Here is a 23448-nt window from a genome sequence, read left to right as displayed (position 1 = left end):
TAGACAGAATTATGTGGCGAGTTGCAGCATCAACTGACTAGAAACGTGCATTTTCTTGGTCCTGAAGTTCTAAAGAAAAATATGTATTTAGTTAAAAGCATTTTCCATTTTAAGTCTGGTGGTAGCATGAAGGATAATAACTTGTGGCTTCACAGATATATCAAAATTATGGATACCTTTAACGTTTTCTTAAAACAACTAATGAAAAATTTTAATGGAGAAAACAAGTTAATCAAAGTTTACAGATGATATTCAATATCTGGACAAATATAAAAGGTCAAAAAAGCAAAAACATTACTGATGAAAATGACATTGTGATTAGACATAATTATGATCTAGACACAATTATAAAGTTGTTTATTAAACAAAATGCAAAATTCTACAAATATGAATATGAAGCAGAATTGAGGGCCACTTCTTAAATTTTAGAGACTAGATCCTGATTTTGTTAAAATTAAGATAGCTCAGCCAGCTCACTTCTGTACAAATCTATTTAGATTTCTAAATTAGACAGAAATGAGTTCATTTGGAATAGAGAGACTTGACACGTGGATGCTTATAGGAGGCCCAGGGATGGCATACTTCACCTTCATGGGAGACCCCTGGAGATTATCTAGTCATGAGGTCCAGAAGAGAGCTTTCATGACCCTCAGTTACTAAACATGTAACTGTCAAGACGAACAAGTCAGTGTATAAGTGTGCATGATGCAGAGTGTCTGTGTTATGTGTCCATCAGGTCCTACTGCCCTACTTAAGAAATGCAGTGTTACTTGCCCTTCAGTTTACATTTTCATTGCTGCCACTGCTCCTGCTTTCCTACATTACTGCACTGTAAGAGTTGACTTCAGGTGCCAATAACCTTGCTCCTTTACATTCTGCAGACAAGTTCTTCTGAAACTAAAGCAGGTCATAAAATGTTCAAACATAAAATTTCAATGATCTATAGAAATAATTTTCAAATTACTGGAGTACTTATTTTTTATTTTATTTTAATTGGATATTTTACTTATTTACAATTCAAATGTTATCCCCTTTCCCCTTTCCCTCTTCCTCCTGCTTCTATGAAGATGCTCCCATTCCCACCCACCCACTCCCACCTTATCACCCTGGCATTCCCCTACACTGGAACCTTCACAGGACCAAGGGCTTCTCCTCCTTTTAATGCTAGACAAGGCCATCCTCTGCCTCATATGAGGCTGGAGCCATGGGTTCCTCCATGTGCACTCATGGTTGGTGTTTTAGTCTCTGGGAGCTCTGGGGTGTCTGGTTGGTTGATATTGTTGTTCTTCCTATGGGGTTGCAAACCCTTCATCTCATTCAGTCCGTTCTTTAACTTCTCTATTGGGCTCCCCGTGCTCAGTCTGATGGTTATCAAGCATCCTCATCTGTATCAGTAATGCTCTGGCAGAGCCTCTCAGGAGACACCCATATCATGGTCCTATCAGCAAGCATTTCTTGGCATCAACAATACTGGCTGGATTTGGTGGCTGCATATGGGATGGATCCCCAGGTGGGGCAATCTCTGGATGACCTTTTGTTCAGTCCCTGCTTCACTCTCTTTGTCCCTGTATTTCCCCCTGTATTTTGTTCTCCTTTCTAAGAAGGACTGAAGCATCCACATTTTGGTCTTTCTCCTTGAGCTTCATATGGTTTGTGAATTGTTTCTTGGGTATTCTAACCTTCTGGGCTAATATCCACTAATCAGTGAGTGTATACCATGTGTGTTCTTTTCTGACTGGGTTTTCTCACTCAGAATATTTTCTAGTTCCATCCATTTACCTAAAAATTTCATGCAGTTATTGATTTTAATAGCTGAGTAGTATTCCACTGGTACAGAGACAGGAAGGTAGATCAATGGAATAGAATTGAAGACCCAGAAATGAACCCACACACCTATGGTCACTTGATCTTTGACAAAGGAGCTAAAAACATCCAATAGAAAAAAGACAGCATTTTCAACAGATGGTTCTGGTTCAACTGGCAGTCAGTGTGTAGAAGAATACAAATTGACCCATTCTTATCTTCCTGTATAAAGCTCAAGTCCAAGATTTAATGCAAAGCCAATAAAAATTCCAACTCAATTCTTCATAGAATTAGAAACAGCAATTTGCAAACTCATTTGGAAAAACAAAAAACCCAGGATATCAAAAACTATTCTCAACAATAAAAGAACTTCTGGGGTAATCATCATCCCTGACCTCAAGCTGTATTACAGATAAATCGTGATAAAAAACTGCATGGTATTGGTACAGAGGCAGGCAGATAGATCAATGGAATAGAATTGAAGACCAAGAAATTAACCCACACACCTATGGTCACTTGATTTTGACAAAGGAGCTAAAAACAACCAAAAAAAAAAAAAAGGCAGCATTTTTAACAAATGGTACTGGTTCAGCTGGCAGTCAGCATGTAAGAAAAATGCAAGTTGACCCATTCTCATCTCCTTGTACAAAGCTCAAGTTCAAGTGGATCAAAGACCTCCACATAAAACCAGATACACTCAAAGTAACAGAAGAGAAAGTGGGGGAAGAGCCTCAAACACATAGGCACAGGGGGAAATTTCTTGAACAGAACATCAATGGCTTATGCTCTAAGATCAAGAATCGACAAATGGGACGTCAAAGAATTGCAAAGCTTCTGTAAAGCAAGACACTGTCAATAGGACAAAACTGCAACCCACAGATTGGGAAAAGATTGTTATGAATCCTACATTCGATAGATGGCCAATATTCAATATATACAAAGAACTCAAGAAGTTAGACTCCAGAGAATCAAATAACCCTATTAAAATATGGGGTACAGAGCTGAACAAAGAATTCTCAACTGAGGAATACCGAATGGCTGAGAAGCACCTAAAGAAATGTTCAACATCCTTAGTCATCAGGGAAATGCAAATCAAAACAACCCTGAGATTCTACCTCACACCAGTCAGAATGGCTAAGATCAAAAACTCAAGATGACAGCAGATGCTGGCGAGAATGTGGAGAAAGAGGAACAGTCCTACATTGTTGGTGGGATTGCAAGCTGGTACAACCACTCTTGAAATCAGTCTGGCAGTTCCTCAGAAAACTGGACATAATTCTGCCTGAGGACCCAGATATTCTACTCCTGGGCATATATCCAAATGATGCTCCAACATATAACAATGACACATGGTCCACTATGTTCATAGCAGCCTTATTCATAATAGCCAGTAGCTGGAAAGAACCCAGATGTCCTTCAACACAATGGACTGGTTGGAGTACTTATACAAATGTCCTCAATAGAAGTTTGATGGACTTCACATGAAGACATCCTTGAGGCTACTAGATGCTGAGTTCAGATTATTTGAGGGCAAGTCCATATGGGTGAAACCAGGTAAAGCCTAGTTTAGGAGATTTTAGCAGATGAAACTAGAAAAAGAACTACTGAGATTCAAGAGAAGCCAAATACACATTGTACCTTCTTGTCTCTCAAGTTCCTAGAAAACAGAAAGTATGTTAGTAATACACACGCACACACACACACACACACACACACACACACACACACACACACACACCCCTCCCTATATATGGCTATATAGCTGCACTGGGAATTAAGAAGAGCTCCTGGTAAGACAGAAACTGGGGAATCATCAAGTGAAGAATGGGATACATTTAAAGATGGAGGGTGGGGCTGGGGATGAAGCTCAGGGGTATGGTGCTTACTAGCACCCATAATGCCCTAAGTTTCATTCCCAGTGTTGGAGGAGAAGTGGGGAATGGTAGGATAAATCTTTAAATAAGCATGGGAAAGAATTAACAGAAAGTTCATCAGAGAAATAAGTTTTAGGGTTTGAAGAATTTCAAGAAGGAAAAAATCAATAATTTATTACTAGCACATAGCAAAACTGTGCTAGTAATAAATTAGAATGTTAGCTTCCTATAAAGGGATGGGAATTGATTTTAAGTCAACTTCTCCATAACACAACAAGAATGGATCAAGTTGGGTGTGGTATCTAACACCTGTAATCCTAATAGTTGGAGGCAATGACAAAAGAATCACCACAAGTTCAAGTTTAGCCTAGTCTACATTGTTAGTTCTAGGCTAGCCTTGGCTATATAGCAAGACCCCGTATCAAAGCAAAAGCAAAAGGAGAACAAAGTGTGACAAGGTAAAATAACCAGTATCTGAAAAGTATTAAGGGGAAATGATTCTGTAGCTATAATTCTAGTTTTAACCAAACAGGATATTTTCAGACATTTAAGATTTACGAATTTTTACCATGTCTAAGAGTAAGAAATACACATTTTTGCAAAGAACAAAAGGAATCTGAACACATTTCCTCTGGCAAGAAAAACAGATCTACTCATCTGCTGGGAACAAACAGGAAGATGAGAAAAACAGAAGAGCCAATGTTTTGAATAAGATTAAAACAGACTGTCTCAGGTCTGAAATAGCTTTGCTTCTAGAAACATCTGTGGATTCCAGAAGAGGTTAATGGAGTTTTAAAATAGCTTCACAAGGCTGGGGAGAAACACAAAACAAAGATGAGGGCCAAGGGGTGATGACCTCAGAGCTTGTAACATAAGCAAAACCAGACCCATAGTGTGATACTGGATTTAGTAATGTCCAGCTTCAAATCAATCAATACATTATTGACAGTGTCGGCAATACTACACTCAAACCATGAAAACCTTTACACAGAAAATACATCATCTTAGGTTCAGACATTTGATGAGATTTTATATAATTTCTGGCATGAATTCAAAGCACATCAGACAAAGGAAAAAAAACTGAAAGAACATGGCTAAAATTCCAAAGAACAGATGATAGGTACAGTCAAAAAGAGGACTCAAAAAACCTGATCTTCAGACAGACTTTCAAACAAACATGATTAAATGTTCAAAGAGTAGAATATGAAATTATAAATTTGTAGTATATAATTGAATACAATAAAAATAATTTACTGAAATACAATGAAAGAAACAAAGAGGCCCACAGATGAATTTAATAATGCATTAATAAACCAGGTCACTTAGAATAGTGAGGATGGATCATGTGGCAACCGAGAAAAAAATACCATAAAGAGAAAGTGACATGGAAGACATATATATTGGATGGTTATTGTCCAAATGACGGTAGTTCCGAAAAGAGAAAAGGACTAAAGCATATGGGAAGAGCTGAGGGCTTAAGGAAACAACAACAACAACAACACAAAACCAAAAATAAACCCAAATTTGAGAATAAAAATTAGTATGCAACTGGTTGGTGCATGCCTTTAATCCCAGCACTGGGAAGTAGAGGTAGGTGGATCTCTGTTAGTTTCAGGTTATCCTAGTCTAAAGAGTGAGTTCCAGACAGCCATGGAGACACAGAGAAACTCTTCTTGAGCTCCCTTTCTTAGACCCCTTAAGTTCAGTATATATTCAAAATATATCATGAATCTCAAATGTATTAGAAAAGAGAACCACACCTTCTACGTGTACCAGAGTAGAACATTTAAAGGCCAAGATAAACATCCAAAGTGGCCAGAAAAAGTATTTTTAAAGTAATTTGATTGAGTTATGACTTCTTAGTTGAACCAACAAAGGACTGCAGCATACTCCTGTGATCCCTGCACTTGGGACCTGCAGGCCAAAGGATGAGAAAGTCAAGGTTCTCTATGGTTACACAATGAGCTTGAGACCAGCCTGGGACACATGGAGCCCTGTTTCAAACAACAAGGATAAGAACAAGAACAAAAACAACAACAACACAGCAGCAACAACAACAAAAGTAGAATCAATACAAACAAAAAGATAGGAATGTTATCTGTCAATGCTAGGTACTACTAACCTGAAACATGTACTATGCAGCAAACATGTACTTCCAAAACTTCACAGAATGAATTACCTTAAGACAAATTTTGAATGAGAAAAAAAAAATCAGACTAAAAATTCAGAGATACAGGAAAAGGTGAGAGGAAAGAGTTTAAGTGTTAGGGGTTCTCAGATGGGGAACATTTGGCAACATCTGCAAGTATTCTTGGGAAAGGTACTGGTGAAAAAGGCCAGAACTACTGTTAAATACCCTACAACATGGGCCAGATCCTTACAAAAAAGATCTGTCCCCAAATCTTAGTAAGTTAAGAGGTTCAAAAAGTGTGGTCTCAAATGGTTTTTGATACAAAGCAATGACAACAATCTTTTGTTTACATTTGTCTGATTATTGTGCTTGTCCATGTGTGGAATGGTGAGCTTGTCCATGTGTGGAATAGTGTGCTTGTCCATGTGTGGAATAGTGTGCTTGTCCATGTGTGGGATGGTGAGCTTGTCCATGTGTGGAATAGTGTGCTTGTCCATGTGTGGGATGGTGAGCTTGTCCATGTGTGGAATAGTGTGCTTGTCCATGTGTGGGATGGTGTACTTGTCCATGTGTGGAATGGTGTACTTGTCCATGTGTGGAATAGTGTGCTTGTCCATGTGTGGGATGGTGTACTTGTCCATGTGTGGGATGGTGTACTTGTCCATGTATGGAATGGTGAGCTTGTCCATGTGTGGAATAGTGTGCTTGTCCATGTGTGGAATGGTGAGCTTGTCCATGTGTGGGATGGTGTGCTTGTCCATGTGTGGGATGGTGTACTTGTCCATGTGTGGGATGGTGAGCTTGTCCATGTGTGGAATAGTGTGCTTGTCCATGTGTGGAATGGTGAGCTTGTCCATGTGTGGGATGGTGTACTTGTCCATGTGTGGAATAGTGTGCTTGTCCATGTATGGGATGGTGTACTTGTCCATGTGTGGGATGGTGAGCTTGTCCATGTGTGGGATGGTGAGCTTGTCCATGTGTGGAATGGTGAGCTTGTCCATGTGTGGGATGGTGAGCTTGTCCATGTGTGGAATAGTGTGCTTGTCCATGTGTGAAATAGTGTGCTTGTCCATGTGTGAAATGGTGAGCTTGTCCATGTGTGGGATGGTGTACTTGTCCATGTATGGAATGGTGAGCTTGTCCATGTGTGGAATAGTGTGCTTGTCCATGTGTGGGATGGTGTACTTGTCCATGTATGGAATGGTGAGCTTGTCCATGTGTGGAATAGTGTGCTTGTCCATGTGTGGGATGGTGTACTTGTCCATGTGTGGGATGGTGAGCTTGTCCATGTGTGGAATAGTGTGCTTGTCCATGTGTGGGATGGTGTACTTGTCCATGTGTGGGATGGTGAGCTTGTCCATGTGTGGAATAGTGAGCTTGTCCATGTGTGGGATGGTGAGCTTGTCCATGTGTGGAATGGTGTGCTTGTCCATGTGTGGGATGGTGTACTTGTCCATGTGTGGAATGGTGAGCTTGTCCGTGTGTGGAATAGTGTGCTTGTTCATGTGTGGGATGGTGAGCTTGTCCATGTGTGGAATGGTGTGCTTGTCCATGTGTGGGATGGTGAGCTTGTCCATGTGTGGAATGGTGAGCTTGTCCATGTGTGGAATGGTGTGCTTGTCCATGTGTGGGATGGTGTACTTGTCCATGTGTGGAATGGTGAGCTTGTCCGTGTGTGGAATAGTGTGCTTGTCCATGTGTGAGATGGTGAGCTTGTCCATGTGTGGAATGGTGTGCTTGTCCATGTGTGGGATGGTGAGCTTGTCCATGTGTGGAATGGTGAGCTTGTCCGTGTATGGAATAGTGTGCTTGTCCACGTGTGGGATGGTGAGCTTGTCCATGTGTGGGATGGTGAGCTTGTCCGTGTGTGGAATATTGTGCTTGTCCATGTGTGGGATGGTGAGCTTGTCCATGTGTGGGATGGTGAGCTTGTGAAGTTCAGAGGACAATAATATGTATGTGTGTGTAGGTTGTTCTTTCCTTCTATGTGGGATCAAATGCTTATCAGGATTGAGAACAAATACCTTTATTCACTGGGATATATTGACAGCCTGAAAAATAATAATCTTTTCAAGACAATCTATTGATATACTATGGTTAACATATATAACATATATGGAAAATTAAAGTGTAAGATGAAAACTGCCATTCTGGCTCTTGAATTGCTCAGGAAGAGATAAAGGTATAACATAAAGTATGAATAGATTTCATGTTCCTATTAAATACAAAGACTGTCAGACTGCATTACAAATCAAATGAGCATATAAAAATATACTGTGGAAAAGCTGAAAGCAAACCGATACAAAATTTCCAAGCACACATTACCAAAAGAAGGTAGCTTCATGACTATTAGACAACTGAGATCTTACTAGAGCACTAGTAGAGATACAGAAAGTCTCTGTCTGGTGATAAAAGCATCAGGAAAGTATGACAATTCTGAAGTTGTACAAGCATATAGCATAGCTTTAAGGTTGATTAATAAGCTTGACCAAGGTAATTTATAAATGTCAACCAACCAAAAGACCAAAATGGAAAGTTAAAAAATACTCTAATATACTATATGTAAAATTAAGAACATAAAAATGCGTTCAGAAGATGTATAACTAAGAATGTTCGAGTAGCCTGGCATGGGATATATACCTGTAACCCCAGTTCTTGGAATGAAGAGGCAGAAAGATGAGGAATTCAAGGAGAGCTTCAGCTTCATAGAAAGGTGAAAGAAACAACTCACAGACTGTGTAAAGTTCAACAACAACAACAAAAAGAATATATTTTAATTAAAATAGAATTGTATCACATCCCCCTTTCCTCCCTACAGCCCCTCCTAGTCTCTCTCCTATCCCCTCAAATTAATAGCCTCTTTTCCTATATTATTGTTACACATATACATATGTATATGTGTATGTACCCACAAATACTTAATTCCAACCTTAAAAAATGTATTCATATACTTTTATGCAAAAATGCTGAAAATTTGTACGTTTATCTCTGTTTTTTTAACTATTCTTAAAATTACTTATCCTGGTGCTGAAGGAATGGCTTTTTTGGTAAACCACTTGCTTTCTAAGTATGAGGACCCGAGTTAGAGTTCCCAGAGCCCACATAAAACAAGATACAATGATATATAATCCCAGAACTAGAGGTGGGGACCTAAAGCTCCCTGATACCCACTGGCAAGAAAGGCAGTCTGGCCTAATTGTTAAGTGTGAGGTCAATGAAAGACCCTGAATCAAAGGAAATGAACAACATTTCTGAGGATGACAGTGAGGTGGTCCTCAGATGTCCATGTGCCTGTATGCACATTCCTCTACATGGACAGTCCCACCCTCCCTTAAAAATAAAAATAGAAAGATCAGGTTTGGGGAAATGGCTCAGTGGGTAAAGAGCTTACTATAAAACCATGAAGATCTCACACCTGTAATTGTAGTGTTGGGTGAGGCTGGGTTGGAGACAAGCTGATCTCCAGATGTTGGCAAGCCAGAAGAATCAACAGGTAAGCTCTGGGTTCAGACTGAGAAAGCCACCTGGTATTTGCCCTCTTGCCTTGATATGTATAGGTGCACAAGCACATGTGCAGTTTCACACTGCTGTTATGAAGGATAACCATGTACCACTCCCCACCAAAGAAAATTAGCGATGAAAAGTATCAGAAGAGGTGTGGGTGACAACCACAGAGCACCCTAGCAGAGATTGCTCCAACGTGGGGGTCCAGGGAGCCTCCTGCTGTAGGCATTGCCTTTTCCTGTCATTTTCACTTTACTGGAACACAGTCACAGTTATCTAACACCTATGGCTAATTCCAGACTACAATAGTCAAACTGAATAGTTAAGACAGTGAAAAACAATTCATAAAGGGTTAAATATTTACTATTTAGCACTTTATAGAAAAACTTGGCTCAAGCCTCGTCCAGAGAGACAGATATTCCAAACTCTGACCCAGCAGTAAACTGCAGGATCCAGACCACACATCACCCTGGTGTTGCTCCTCAAAGACTTCTGCGCACCCCAAAGACAACTAAGTCAACTTCTGCAAGTAAGAATGGAGTTACTAACAACTTTAAATTTTGTTTCCTTTTAGAAGTTTGTTGGTGAAGAAAAAAATCGAACATGAAGGGAGCAGTTTGGTTTTGTCTCGTTCTGCTTATCATGTTTCAAACCAACTGTGACCAAAGTGCAAGGAGGCAAAGGAGGAGGATGCATCAGAGAAGACTCAGGAAAAGCTCTTCATTCCACCCCAGATCCAACAGGCAGCTTGAAGTTCAGCAAACCAGTGCTGCACCAGATGCTAGGTTACCCACTGCCAACTCCGATTACAGTGTGGAGGAAAACGTAGAAACACTTCTAAGTAATCTTGGAGTAGAATCAAGTTATAGTGTGCTACCAGGTAAGAGAATGCGTCAAGGAGAAAATGTATCTATGAGCTGAACTCTATCCAGGAAAAATAGAATATATTTTTGTGCTACCTTTTGATATATAGACACAAAATTTAAAATAACTGTAAAAAGTATTCAAGGAACATTTTTATTCAAATTATTAAAAAAAGTCGTACTTCTCATTATGAAATTATCAAGTGATCATATTCACAACACAAACAATATACATGTTAATTAGTAAAATGCCTTTCACTTATTAAAACATTATCTAGAGTGGAAGCCAATCAAAAAACTTTGACTCAGGGTGATTTAATTGTTTGCTTGCTTTTTTTTTTTTTCTTTTGAGACAGGATTTCTCTGTATAGCCCAGGCTGTACTAAACTTGCTTTGTAAACCAGGCTGGTCTTAAACTCAGAGATCCATTTGCTTCTGTCTCCCAAATGCTGGGATTCAAGGTGTGCGCCACCATGTCTGGCTTCTATTTAAGTATTTTCAAGATAAAGTTTTGTTAAGTAAAAGTAGAATGAAGGACACTGAATTTATTTTATACAGAATACTGACTTTTAAAAGGGATGAAAAGACTGGAGATTCTGCCAAAGATCTCAAGTAATTATTTTTTAAAGCTAGTATTTAATGGCTAGTGATTTTCTAAGTTTGGAAGGAAAAATGCAAACAGATTGCAGGTATGTTACCATTAAACAAAACCTTGAAAGACAAAAGAAAATATTATGACACCTTATTTCATACCTCTTAATTATTTGTTCTTGAAGTTAAGAAATAGAAAATTATATGAAAAAGGGGAAATTAGGATATATTTGCTAAAAATATAAATGACATGTGTCCATTAAATGCTAAAGAATAATAAAGATATCATCTCAATTAACTGAAAGCTACTTAAGCTATAAAAGAAAGTGAAAAGCCCCCAAACTCACATGTATAATGTGATTTCACATACTTAACATTTTTAAATGTATTTAAATTTTTATTATTTGTGTGTACATGATATTTGCATATGTGTGGGTACCACATACTAAAGCATACATGTGAAGGTCAGACAATGCCCTAAGAAGTCCATTTTTCTCTGTCCACAGCAAGTACTATTATCCACTGAGCCATCCTTGTTGGCACAAATATTCTTCTTCTTCTTCTTTTTTTTTTTTAATGAAACATGCTATTTTATTTATTTAAACCATACTTAGGGACTGGAGGAATGGCTCAGTGGTTAAGAGCCCTTGATGTTTTTATAGAAAAACCAGGTTCAGTCTGTAGCACCTATGAAGTAGTTAACATCAGTGTATAACTCTAGTTTTACGAGATCTGAGGTCTTCTGACTTTTGAGGGTACTGTATACATGCGATACACATATATACATACCGGCAAAACGTGTACACATATGCAAATTCTCATAGTGAGGATTTTTATACTAACATTCTATATTGAGGTAGAAACAGGCAGATCTCCAAATGCTGGCAAGACAGGGGGTGGGGGGAGGGGTCATCTGGTGAGCTCTGGGTCAGACTGAGGAAGTCACCAGGGGGCGGAGGGGGAGGGGTCATCTGGTGAGCTCTGGGTTAGACTGAGGAAGTCACCAGGTGTCCTCTTGTCTCAATATTCTCAGGTGCTCAAGCACGTATGCTGTTTCACACTGCTTTAATTCTAGTACGTCAGAAAGACAAATTACCACATGTTCTCATATGTAGATCTGATTACTTTTTTTTTCTGAGATGGGGATTTTCATGTTGCTCAGGTGGTCTTAAACTTCTAGATCCCACAGTCCTGCCTCAGCCTTCTTAGTTGGGACTACAACAAGTACACAGACTTAAATTAAAACACAAAACATACCACCACCAACAAAAACTATGAGTTGGTGTCAGTAAGAGTATAGAAAATAAACACTCCAAAATTGTCCAAGAGTGTTTTCCAGTAGTCTTAAAGTACCTGAAAATATTTAAGATTCTAATTTATCTTCTCCCTGTGTGGGAGCACACCACCACCCTCCCTCTCATGTGCTTCTGACAGCTAGCTGTACAGAGCCCAGAGGACAATCTGCTGAAGTTCAGCTCTCCTTCCACGTTGAGTCCTGGGGACTGAAGTCAGGCGTCAGGGTCTGTCATGATTGGCAGAAGGTGCAGCAATCTGCCCAGGCATCTCACAGCCCATGCTTTGTTTTTATTGCATTTACACAGATCACATATACTTCACTGCTGTTAAACCACAGTCCAGTGTTTCAATCAGTGACATAAACTACAGCCACAGTATTGTACCACAGCTAACACCAGAACTGACTCCCAGCAAGTTGTCTTCAGCCACAGTAACAAAACAAACCCCACAGGGCTTATTGTCTTGCTGAGCATGTTGTTTAATCTGTGTGCCTATCCACAGGGTGAGCTGTGCATTCCTTAGTTCTATTCTGGAACAGAGCTACACTGCTGCCTCTTCTGAATTTTGGGGTGGCCATACAACTTACTATGCCAGGAGAATTAAACACACTTAGGACTCAAGCATGATTTGTAAACTTGTATTTTTCATTCCTGGGTAACTTGGGAGTCTGCTAGAGGCATGTTGTCTGTTGCAGAGTGACCATAACCCAAACCAAGCACCAGCATGTCAAGACTGTATAACTTTAGGTAAAGAGAAATGGTTGGGTTCTGATGGTTGTTCTTTCTGTGACAGAACTTAGCCTATTTTGAAAGACAGAAGATAGGAAATTCTAACAAAACCCAGTTACTGGGAGGCGATTACTCAGCAGAAAGAGGAAGAGACAATGAAAGCATTTCAGACAGCAAATTTGTAGGGCATTAGCCTGTGCGTGGCTGCAGATGGATCTGTATTCTCAGCTGGTTCTATCAGTTAGACTGCACTGTATTTTTATCCATTCAGGGATTCTGATAATCTTGCAGAGCATGGCGGTGCAGTCCTTTAATCCTAGCACTAAGGAGGCAGGGCAGAGGGTCAGAGGGGCGGAGAGACAGTTGAATTTCTTGCGAGTTTGAGGCCAGCCTGGTCTACACAGTGAGTTTCAGGCCAACCAGGCTACACAATAAAAACCCTGTCACAAACAAACATTCCCCCTTCTCTTCTAGGAAAGAAAGGACACTGCTTTGTAAAGGGCATGATCATGTACAACAAAGCTGTCTGGTCGCCTGAGCCCTGTACCACCTGCCTCTGCTCAAATGGAAGAGTGCTTTGTGATGAAACTGTGTGCCACCCCAAGGCGTGCCCCTACACCATTAAAGCAGAAGGAGAGTGCTGCCCCATCTGCTCTGATGCTGGTATACACTATAAAGAAAAGTATCATGGTCTTTAACTTCTATTTATATTTATTTTATCATTACATTAAGGTGTAAATTATTATAAATGTAGTCATCAAGGTACTTAAAATGCAGCTCAGTGCCGATAAACAGATGTATCTAGGAAAATGTATTTGGGGTATAGAAATAGATGTGGCTCTATAGTTCTAATTTCAGACTGAGTCAAGTTGAACCTGATTCTATTTCATGTGTGAATATTATAAGGCTTTAGAGATATACCGATAGAATTCCTACAGTAAACCCTGACTTAATATGTATCATCCTACTTAATCAAGCTTGTCAGGAATATACTAATCACTATCATGAGACAAAACAGTGATATATAACCAGAGCAAACAAAGCCTTACCCCCCCCCCCCATTCATCTCCCACAGAAAGCACAGGAATCCGGTAGTGTTCTGAGGAATCCCACAAAATGCAGAAGTGTGGACTGGGGCTTGGTCTTTAGGTGGCATTTTTATACTGGAGCTCAGAGCTTGAGTTTCACTGGATGCATACTGATCTACTGATCTGTTCTCAAATAAGATTTGTTCCCTCTGGAGGTTGGCTGAGGCCTCCTAGAAGCAAGTTTAGCTAGTGACTTATGAAAATAAACTATGTTAAATAACTTGACAGGTATAGATTGACAGGAACATTTTCTCTTGTCAATATCAAGCCATCTCTTTGTATCTACAAAAGACTCCTGCCAGGAGTAACTTCAGAAATTGTACTTTGCTTCACACTAGTAGTTATTTCACTGAGGCACTGTAATATCTGTTTGTCAGTGTCTATCTATCTACTATCTATCTATCTATCTATCTATCTATCTATCTATCTATCTATCTATCTATCTATCTAATCTATCTATCTATCTATCTACCTACCTACCTACCTACCTACCTACCTACCTACCTACCTACCTACCTACCTATCTATCTATCTATCTATCTATCTATCTATCTATCTATCTATCTATCTAATGTATGAATACACTGTTGCTGTCTTCACACACATCAGAAGAAGGCATCAGATCCTATTACAGATGGTTGTGAACCACCATGTGGATTCTGGGAATTGAACTCAGGACCTATTAACTGCTGAGCCATTTCTCCAGTCCTGTACTTTCTTTTGAGACAGATTCTTACGGTGTAGCTCAGGCTAGCCTCCAATTCATAGAAATTCCCCTGCCTCTGCTTCTGTCAAGGCAGAAGGGCTGGGATTAAAGACATGTACTTAAGCATGGCTTGAAGTATTATACTTTTTAAAAATGTTAGAATGTGTGCTTGTTGAAACTGACTCTTTAAAGTAACACACAAGGCTTATAGGCAAGATTCAGAGATTCTTAGACATTTTTCAAAGGATCTGAAGTCTTGAGATATAGTTAGAGAAATAAACTTGGACACAAAAAGGACTTAAATATTTAAGTATAATACCCTTAGCTTCCACTTATTAATTTCCCCCTCTTCTTTGGAATATTTTGGTATAGATGTAAAAAAAAATCTTCAGACTTTATAACATACACTGAATGTTATCCTAATTAACCTCTTCAAATAATTATATTTCTGTGTTTCTTTCAGGGCTAGTTTGTATATGGTTATCAGTTAAAAGTAGAGAGATGATTAGCTCAATTTATAAACTGATGGAAGAAAGCCTATGCACTGTGAACTCATTTCTCTTTAGAACTCTTCACTCAAAGTGAGACTACATCCAGACTAGATCTTCTCTACTGTCTGTCAAAGATCCACTGGACAGTTTCTATATAGTGGTATAATATGTAATGGTATCACAAGAAAATTGCTTTCTGTTTTGTATCATGTGGCAATATTATTCCCTCTTTAGCTTACCAATTAGTATCATATTTTTGTGAAAACAGTATTACATTATTTAGTACAAAATCAGTATTTTGGTTCATAGACACCAAAACCATATGTCTACAACAAATTTACAAAAGAAATAGAAAGTTACAGTTAACTTCAAGAAAAAACTTCAACTGTATTTCATCTTTACATAGCAGTCAAGGTTATAGAGGGAATAATATTTACTAATCCCATTTCATTATGACTTTTTCCATTTATTAACATCATCAACTTGCCTCCCTTGCTTCATCCTTCTGTGAGCCTCCTATTCTCTACTCAGTAGTAGAAAACTACATGATTAAACTGAGTTTTCTGGTGATTCTTCAGAACAACAAGACTCCATTAACAAACTTCACAAGCAAGTGCTACCTCCTCAAATGGAAACGGACCAAGTAGCCATAAAAGAAGCTCTTCAATCTGAGGAGGATGAAGAGGTAGCTAAAGAACATAAGGAGCACAAGAAAGAGACCTCTGTGCCTACAAAGCTTCATGATGAGGAAAGAACTGAGGGAAAGCTGAGGCCGCAGGAAGAAGGGAGGTCAGCACATCGCCAACTTTACCATGGAAGAAAGGAGGAAGAGGACAGTGAGGAGACTGAGAGGGAAGGACAGGAGGAAGAGGAGGAGGAGAAGAAGGAAGAAGAGGATGCCATAAGAGGAGATGTGTTTAGAATGTCCTCCCGGTTAATACCTGGAATCCCAAGAGGCAGGCCACGCCTGCCCAGAAGCTGTTCTCTGTCCTATAGGACTATCAGCTGTGTTCATGCAGACTTCACTGAGATCCCACCAATAACAGCACCAGAAGTAACAAACCTGGAGTTAGTTGGTAAGAGATTAAGACTTCATGCTCAGATATAAAGGGTGAATTTTACTGCCCTATGGATGTTATTTTAACTTACTAGGTACTAATTTTATCATCTTCATACAGATCACCTGTGCAGCAGAAATGAGCACACACTATAGACTGTAATCAAAGGATTTCCCAAGGAACATTTTAAAAAAATCAGCTTTAATGGGGTACACTTTGACTGTGTGATAAAACATTTACAATGTATCGTTCTACAGGGTTTTACAAATGTGAGCACCCCCACAGTTCAGATAAAAAATATTTCCATTACTCCCACAAACTCCTTGTATCTTCATTTCCTTCAGTTGCTGGCCACCATGAAACTGACCTGTTTTTTGTGTTTATTGATTTGATTTCTTAGTTTTACTAAATCGAATCACACAGTAAGTAGCCTTGCAGTTAGACTTTGAATGCTTTAAAAACCACTAGCTCTTTCCTTTGTTTCTTAGCAGTGCCCTATTGTATAAATCAGCCAGAGAATGATTTTTTTTCAGTTTAAGGCAATTTTGTCTGTAACTGGCAAAACATCCACATATGGATGTTTGTGGTGACCTATACTTTCATTTCTCATTACACCTAGAAGCACACATGGGTGAGAGATATGGCAACATATTTCAAATAAACTACCCATCACTTTTTTAGTTGGCTGTCCCATTGTCGTAAGAAGCTATTTTACAACCTCAGCACAGTGTACCATCAGTTGCTTTCTTTCCTTTAGCCATTCCACTGAGAATCTGGTGTCCAGACCTCTTGCCTGTATCTCTATCAGGATACTGGGGAATGCTCTGAGTGGTGGAGTATTAAAATCTCATTTGTGTGAGTGTCTGGCTTATAGGGATACCATGGCAGAGGTGCCCTTAGGATGCAGAGGTGAGGAGAACTGGATGGGTCCAAGATATATGTACAGGAATGGAAGTTTACAATGGGATGCTGTCAGTATCATGATCTCCTTGACAACTTTCATGTAAAATCACTGAAAGAATCTGCATAACTGGCAAAGCCTTCTCCCATGTGTATGTGGCAGATACCCTCTGCCTTACAGAAACTAAGTGAAAAGCTGAAGTCACAGAAAGGATATATAACCCATATAGGGTTATACAGTCATTGCTTTATAAGAAGATGTTTAAAATCACTGATGACTGTACTTAGACAAATGTTAAGATACAAATACATAGAATAGAAAGATATAGGATCCTTTTTGCTTAAAGACAGAAAGATATGTACTATTAGATATGGTGGGGCATATGAGATTGGATTTTTCTAAGCTGCTTATACAGAGAAGGAAACAGGCTCACAGACACTGAAGAATTTTCCTTGATTTTTTGGGATATATATATAGCATTATAATTCCAAGATCATGGAAATGGCAATGAAAAAAATATGAAGGAAGCGGTCAGTTTCTATCTAGCCTCACAAAAACACATCTTTGTTATGAATGCACAATGCTACTATCCCTGCCCAGTAGACATTTGTGGTTATTTTTACTAGTTTTATCTGAATCATGACCAAGACACACTTTTGACTTGTACCATTCCAATCTTATTTTTTCAAGTGTGCATTTGTTTATATATTTCCTGTCCTTGTTCTGAATATTGCTCTACTTCCCAATATAAAGCTTTCTCTTAGCACTCATGTATAAAGAGACATGCACACACACATATGAATATATACATACATGTCTATATATGTATGTGTGTCTAATAAAACTATTGTACACCCTAGGAAATTCAATCATCTCCATCCCTGATGAAGCATTTAATGGATTACCAAATTTGGAGAGACTTGATCTGAGCAGAAATAATATCACTTCTTCGGGCATAGGTCCAAAAGCATTCAAGGTACACACTTCCATTAGTATGTAACAATATGACTCCTACTGACTGTGGTTGGAGGTGGGAAAGGAAAAAATAAGCAGAAAGGCTTTTATTTCTAATTTTCTTCTACATTAAGTTTCTTCTCTGATGTCCTTAAGTTACAGCCATTTCCTCTTGATTAGCTTGTTGCTTTACATATACTAACCTTACGAGATGACTGATGACACGAAGATCAGACAATATTGTTTTAAATTTAAGGACTAGTTTCTCTCTGGCATGTAAAGGTTCATTGAAGTCTGGTCTCTCAGCATGTGAAGATCTGTCCAGTAAGTAATAAAGGAGCATTTATCTAGGACCGACCTCTATTAAAATCGTTAGTCCAGTAAAGTGAAGCTTTCTTACTTTTGCACAGTGGACTGAATATAGTGGAGAATATTTTGGCAGGGAGAATTTTAAAAAATCAAGTATTCATATGAAACTTAGCACTAGATTGATGAGGGAGTGGCATGAAAGAGAAAGGACAACAAATATGAAAAGTAACCTTTGAAGAAAACAGATTTGACTAAGCAATTTCTTTTGCAAAAGGAGAAAATACTGAGAGTTCAAGGAATTTCAGGGGAAAAAGAAAGGAAAAGTTGGTGTGCATAAATGAGAACACATAGATTATGTGTGTTAAAGCTTTAAGTAAAGTACACTGTATGTCACTAGGTTAAATTTTCACCTGTTGAATACTATTCTGGGCTCTTGGTCTGCCCTTGAAGCAAATGACTGACCTCTTGGATCCTTTCCTAGTTCTCTGGAGTCTAGCAGGCAGATGAGGTGATGCCCCAGTACCTGCTTCAAATTCTCTATCCTTCTGATCAAACAACAGTTACATAGAGGGTCATAGATTTATCCTAGAGTTGAGAAGAGAAAGATGTTACAGATGATCTGCTCTAGGTTTGGGTAATCTCTGTTCTGGTGAAACGTAGACATGCTCCCTGTAGATGTCAATCATTCCATGCTCTTTTGGTGGTGCAGGATAGGCCTGCAATGAGCACGCAGTTTTAGATGTGGAAACATACTGTTCAAAATCAACTATTTGGGTAAGCATATACAATCACTAGGTGTTAAAGTTTTTATTATATAAAACAGATTTTACATTTAAATATGTTTTGATCATAATCCTCCCCCTCCAAGTCCTTCCAGATTCTCTCTCCATCTCTACCCAACTAAATAGTGCTATTTTATAATTTTCTACCATAAACATTAGTGAAAACAGAAAACTGACCTTTAAAATACCTTAAAATTACTTATTAGCATTCACAACAGATTCAAATTACTGTAGTTAATCCCAGTATTGCTAAGAAGGTAAAATCCCAGGCCTTACAACATAAAACTGGTTGTTATATGAGGAATATTGTGGAATAACTGTGACTGGAAAAATGGTAATTTTGAGATCTGTCTTTTAAGGTTTTGAAGAAGTTAATGCGTCTGAACATGGATGGAAATAATTTGGTACATATTCCTTCAAAATTACCATCTACACTAGAAGAACTTAAAATAAATGACAACAATCTCCAGGCTATCGACGAGAAAAGTTTATCAGGTTTTTAAATTGTGTGTTTGTGGGGGGTTGGTGTGGGATGGTATACTAGTGACTGCTTTGCAAATCACAGGTGAATGATGTCAGATGTCTTTCTCCATCATTTTCTTTCTGGGTTTTTTTTTTTTTTTTTTTTTTTGTTTTTTTTGTCTTGCTTTGTTTTTGAGAAAAAGGCTTCTCACTGAACCTGGACTGGTGATTGGCCAATACAATAATAGGTCCACAGAATCTTTCTGTTTCTGCTTCCTAGAGCTGGGATTATAGGCATGTCTTGTAACATCAAACTTTTACCAGAATGTTGGGGATCTGAACTCAGGTACTCATTCTTGAAACAGCAAGCACTTTACTTACTGGACCATTTGCCCTGTCCAACTTTTTTTTTTTTTTTTTTTTTTAAATTCTTCTCTCATATAATACATACTGACCATGGTTTCGCCTCTGTCCTCTTCACCTCTTCCAGATTCACTCTGCCTCCCTTTCCCTTTAGAAAAGGACAGGCCACCGAGAGATATCAACCAAACATGGCATCTCAAGTTGCAATAAGACTAGGCACCTCCCCTCATATTAAGGATAGATAAGGCAACAGAGTAGGAGGAAAGGGGTCCTGAAACCAAAAGAATCAGAGACAGCCTCTACTCCTACTGTTAGGAGTCCCACAAGAAAGCCAAGCTATATAACCATAACATATGCAGAGGACCTAGGTCAGACCCATACAGGTTCCCTGATTGTTTGTTCCATCTTCGTGGGCCACCATGACTCCTACTTAGTTGATTCTGTGGGCTGTGTTCTTGTGGTGTCCTTGACCTCTCTGACTCCTACAATCCTTCCTCTCCCTCTTCCACAAGATTAGCTCCACCTAATGTTTGGCTGTGGATCTCTGCATCTGTTCCCACTAGCTTCTCTGATGATAATTAGTCTCCAGTATAGCAGAGTACCATTAGGTAGTATTTCATTGATGCTTTTTTTTTTTTTTGATGGCCCAGACCAATATTTTAAAAATGTTATATTTTATAATCATTATTTAGTATCATATAGAAATAGATTTACAGTATTACTAATGCATAAATAGAAAATTTCAGGCTATTTCACCATTAAGTTAAAAAACAGAATGAGCATACACTGTGTATGAGACAGAGGAACCTCACAGCAGCAGCCCTAGCAGCTCTGTCCTGAGCATGTGTAAGTTGAAGTCCTGCTGATTCTGTACCCCAGGCTGTATGAAATGATGCTGTCACCACAGCTTGGCTTTCTGATGGACAATTTAGTGAGGTGTGCTTATACCTGCTGAAGTGGACTTTTGTTCTTTCTCTAGTAATAGCAGCTGCACAAGCATCATATTTCATGTTATACAAACCCTACCTGAAACTTTTGATTAGCTTATGCATTCCTTTAAGACAAGACTGCTTGATTCTCCTTTTCATTTTTATAACTATCTGGCATTGCTCTTGAAGTATAATGCCCAATACTTTGCTTACCTGAGTTGAGTTATTAGGCAATATTGGGAGACAGCATATAAAGGAATAAACAACCCTAGTATTCCGTTAGCTTCCAAAAAACCTCATAGGAAAAATCTCTTCCGTTGATGAGAAGAGAACAGCAATGATGAGAACTGCCAAATGTGAGAATTACATAGCTATGGAACTACTCAGTCCCAGATGGATTTGACTGTGCACAAGAGAAACATTAATAAACACAGATTTTGATGGGTTTTGTATATGGAAAGGACACTGGAAACTCTAGTTTCTAACTGCTCTGTTAGATGAAAAGGAACACAGAATTGAGAACAAGCATATAAATTGGCTGAGTTTACATTCATAGGCCTGCTATTAAAATGGTAACTTATAAAACATAAATTACTGATTTTCCATTCTTAGGCAGGGTCTCACTCTATAGCCCAGGCTGGTCTTGAACTTAGAATCTTTCTATCCCAGCTTTCCAGGCATGTTTTACTATATACTTACTATTCTGAAGATATATATATATATATATATATATATATCTTTGTCCCTCTCACATAAATACTTTGTATTTCCAGAGTGTTGATTTATAGTCCTGGGTGGACTATGTATCTTCTCTCTTATCTCTATTCACCAAGCACAAAACACCAAGCACAATTTTATGCTGGTGGCCAGAAAGTAAAAATCTTTTCTGCTCTCTCACAAAGCATTGTGAATTTGTGGGTGTCATGTAATAAACTTTACTTTTCAATGGAGAATTAAACGTCATGATCTCAACCTATATATTTGAGAACTGCTGTATCCTCTGTACTTTAATTTCAGAAATATTGAAAAATCTAACTATGGATCCCAATTTACTGGCTGTCTTCCCTACTTCCTGTAATCCAATCCATCAGAGTAATCTGTTCTCATGTGGCATTTGTCAGTTCATCCTGAGAGCCAAGGGCACCCTCTCTGAACAACAATTTTATGCTGTTGCACATAGCCCACCTCAGGATGAGGTTTTCATTCCAGTGATCCCAAATAGGCCTCGTATGTGCATGTGTTCATGTGGCTGTTTCAACCTGAAACTCCTCTTAACTCAATCTAAATCTTTGTATCCATCAGAGACTCTCACTTCCATACCACATGAACCCATACTGCATTCTCTTAGAATCTTCTGTCATTTTCTCTCTACTCCTTACATGACTATCTTTGCCATTGCCCAGAACATGCCTGAGCTGCATATGGCATTTCCTGAAATGCTGATGACAGTGGTTGAACAGAAAAACACCCTCTATGTGGGGAATGAACTTCAGCCTCATGGGCCCCTGGCTATGTCACTGTTGAGTGGTGTGTGCTTTATCTGATCTAGGACAGATAAAGCACAGGGATTATTTTATTTTCCTAGACTTATATCAAACAGGGCAGGAACTTGGTGACAGGAGCTGATGCAGACCATGGAGGGGTGCTGCTTATTGGCTTACTCAGTCTGCTTTTGTATAGAACCTAGGGCCACCAGCTGAGGGATGGCACTGCATACAATGGCTGGGTCCTCCCCCATCAATCACTAATTATAAAATTTCCCTACATGCTGTGTTCAGCCTGATCTTATGGAGGCATTTTTTTTCAACTGAGGTTCCTTCCTCTCAGGGGGCATGGCCTCTAAGCAGTGATCTTTACTCTCTCTCCCTTCTGTTCTTGTTTCTGCTCCTTATTCATATTTATGCCTTTCAACAACTGAATGATCCCCCCCAAAAAAATTCTTGTCCTGCAGAACTGTGCAGACATCATGTAAATAATACTCAGGGGAAACAAAGATGAAGAAATTACAAATCTCCAAATACACTGAGAAATTTTTAAATGGCTTCTTTCCTATTTTTACTGTTTCGTCTTTCTACAGTGCCAGGGCTCTAACCTAGGTTCTAGGAAAGTGCTCTGCCACTGAGCTACACCATCAGCCCAAAATGCATGCTTTTAAAGTTATTCTAATATTTGGATTATTTTATTTTCCTAGACTTAAATCAACTTGTCACTTTAGAATTGGAAGGAAACAATCTCAGTGAAATCAATGTCAACCCTCTAGCTTTCAAATCTTTGAAGAGTTTATCATACCTACGTCTGGGAAAAAACAAATTTAGAATTATACCACAAGGTCTTCCAGCTTCTATTGAGGTATTGATATCTTTCTTCTGTTTTGTGAGATAGGATTTCATTCAGTGTGTAGGCCAAGCTGGCCTTGAAACCATGATTCTCCTGCTTCAGCCTCCTGAATGCTAGAACTATGCGTACCATTACACTGCTCTAACATTTTAAATGTATTGCATATTATAGAAATATACAAGATAAACATATACTTTAAATGTTATTGTTATTGGTGTGTGTGTGTGTGTGTGTGTGTGTGTGTGTGTGTGAGAGAGAGAGAGAGAGAGAGAGAGAGA

At 38.8% G+C, this 23448-nt stretch overlaps 2 protein-coding genes across 2 annotated transcripts in view; one reads left to right on the top strand and one right to left on the bottom strand.

Annotated features, from left to right (window-relative positions):
- CENPP (centromere protein P) overlaps positions 1-23448 on the bottom strand; it is a gene marked incomplete at both ends in the record, with an annotated part of 175073 nt that overhangs the window by 42250 nt on the left and 109375 nt on the right. The gene's annotated exons all lie outside the window — the stretch shown is intronic.
- The window catches only part of ECM2 (extracellular matrix protein 2), a 29592-nt gene that overhangs the window by 304 nt on the left and 5840 nt on the right, over positions 1-23448 (top strand). The window contains exons 2-7 of the mRNA XM_080926344.1: positions 9887-10192; positions 13265-13453; positions 15654-16151; positions 17895-18010; positions 19439-19574; positions 23025-23182. Coding sequence (XP_080782470.1) covers positions 9916-10192; positions 13265-13453; positions 15654-16151; positions 17895-18010; positions 19439-19574; positions 23025-23182 — 1374 coding nt within the window. The 5' untranslated portion in view covers positions 9887-9915. The remainder of the gene's footprint in view (positions 1-9886; positions 10193-13264; positions 13454-15653; positions 16152-17894; positions 18011-19438; positions 19575-23024; positions 23183-23448) is intronic.

This window comes from Micromys minutus (genome assembly GCF_963924665.1).
Source record: "Micromys minutus genome assembly, chromosome: 1".
Lineage (NCBI taxonomy): Eukaryota > Metazoa > Chordata > Mammalia > Rodentia > Muridae > Micromys > Micromys minutus.
Note: the sequence above shows the minus strand (reverse complement) of the source record. Positions and strands in the feature narration are given on the sequence as shown.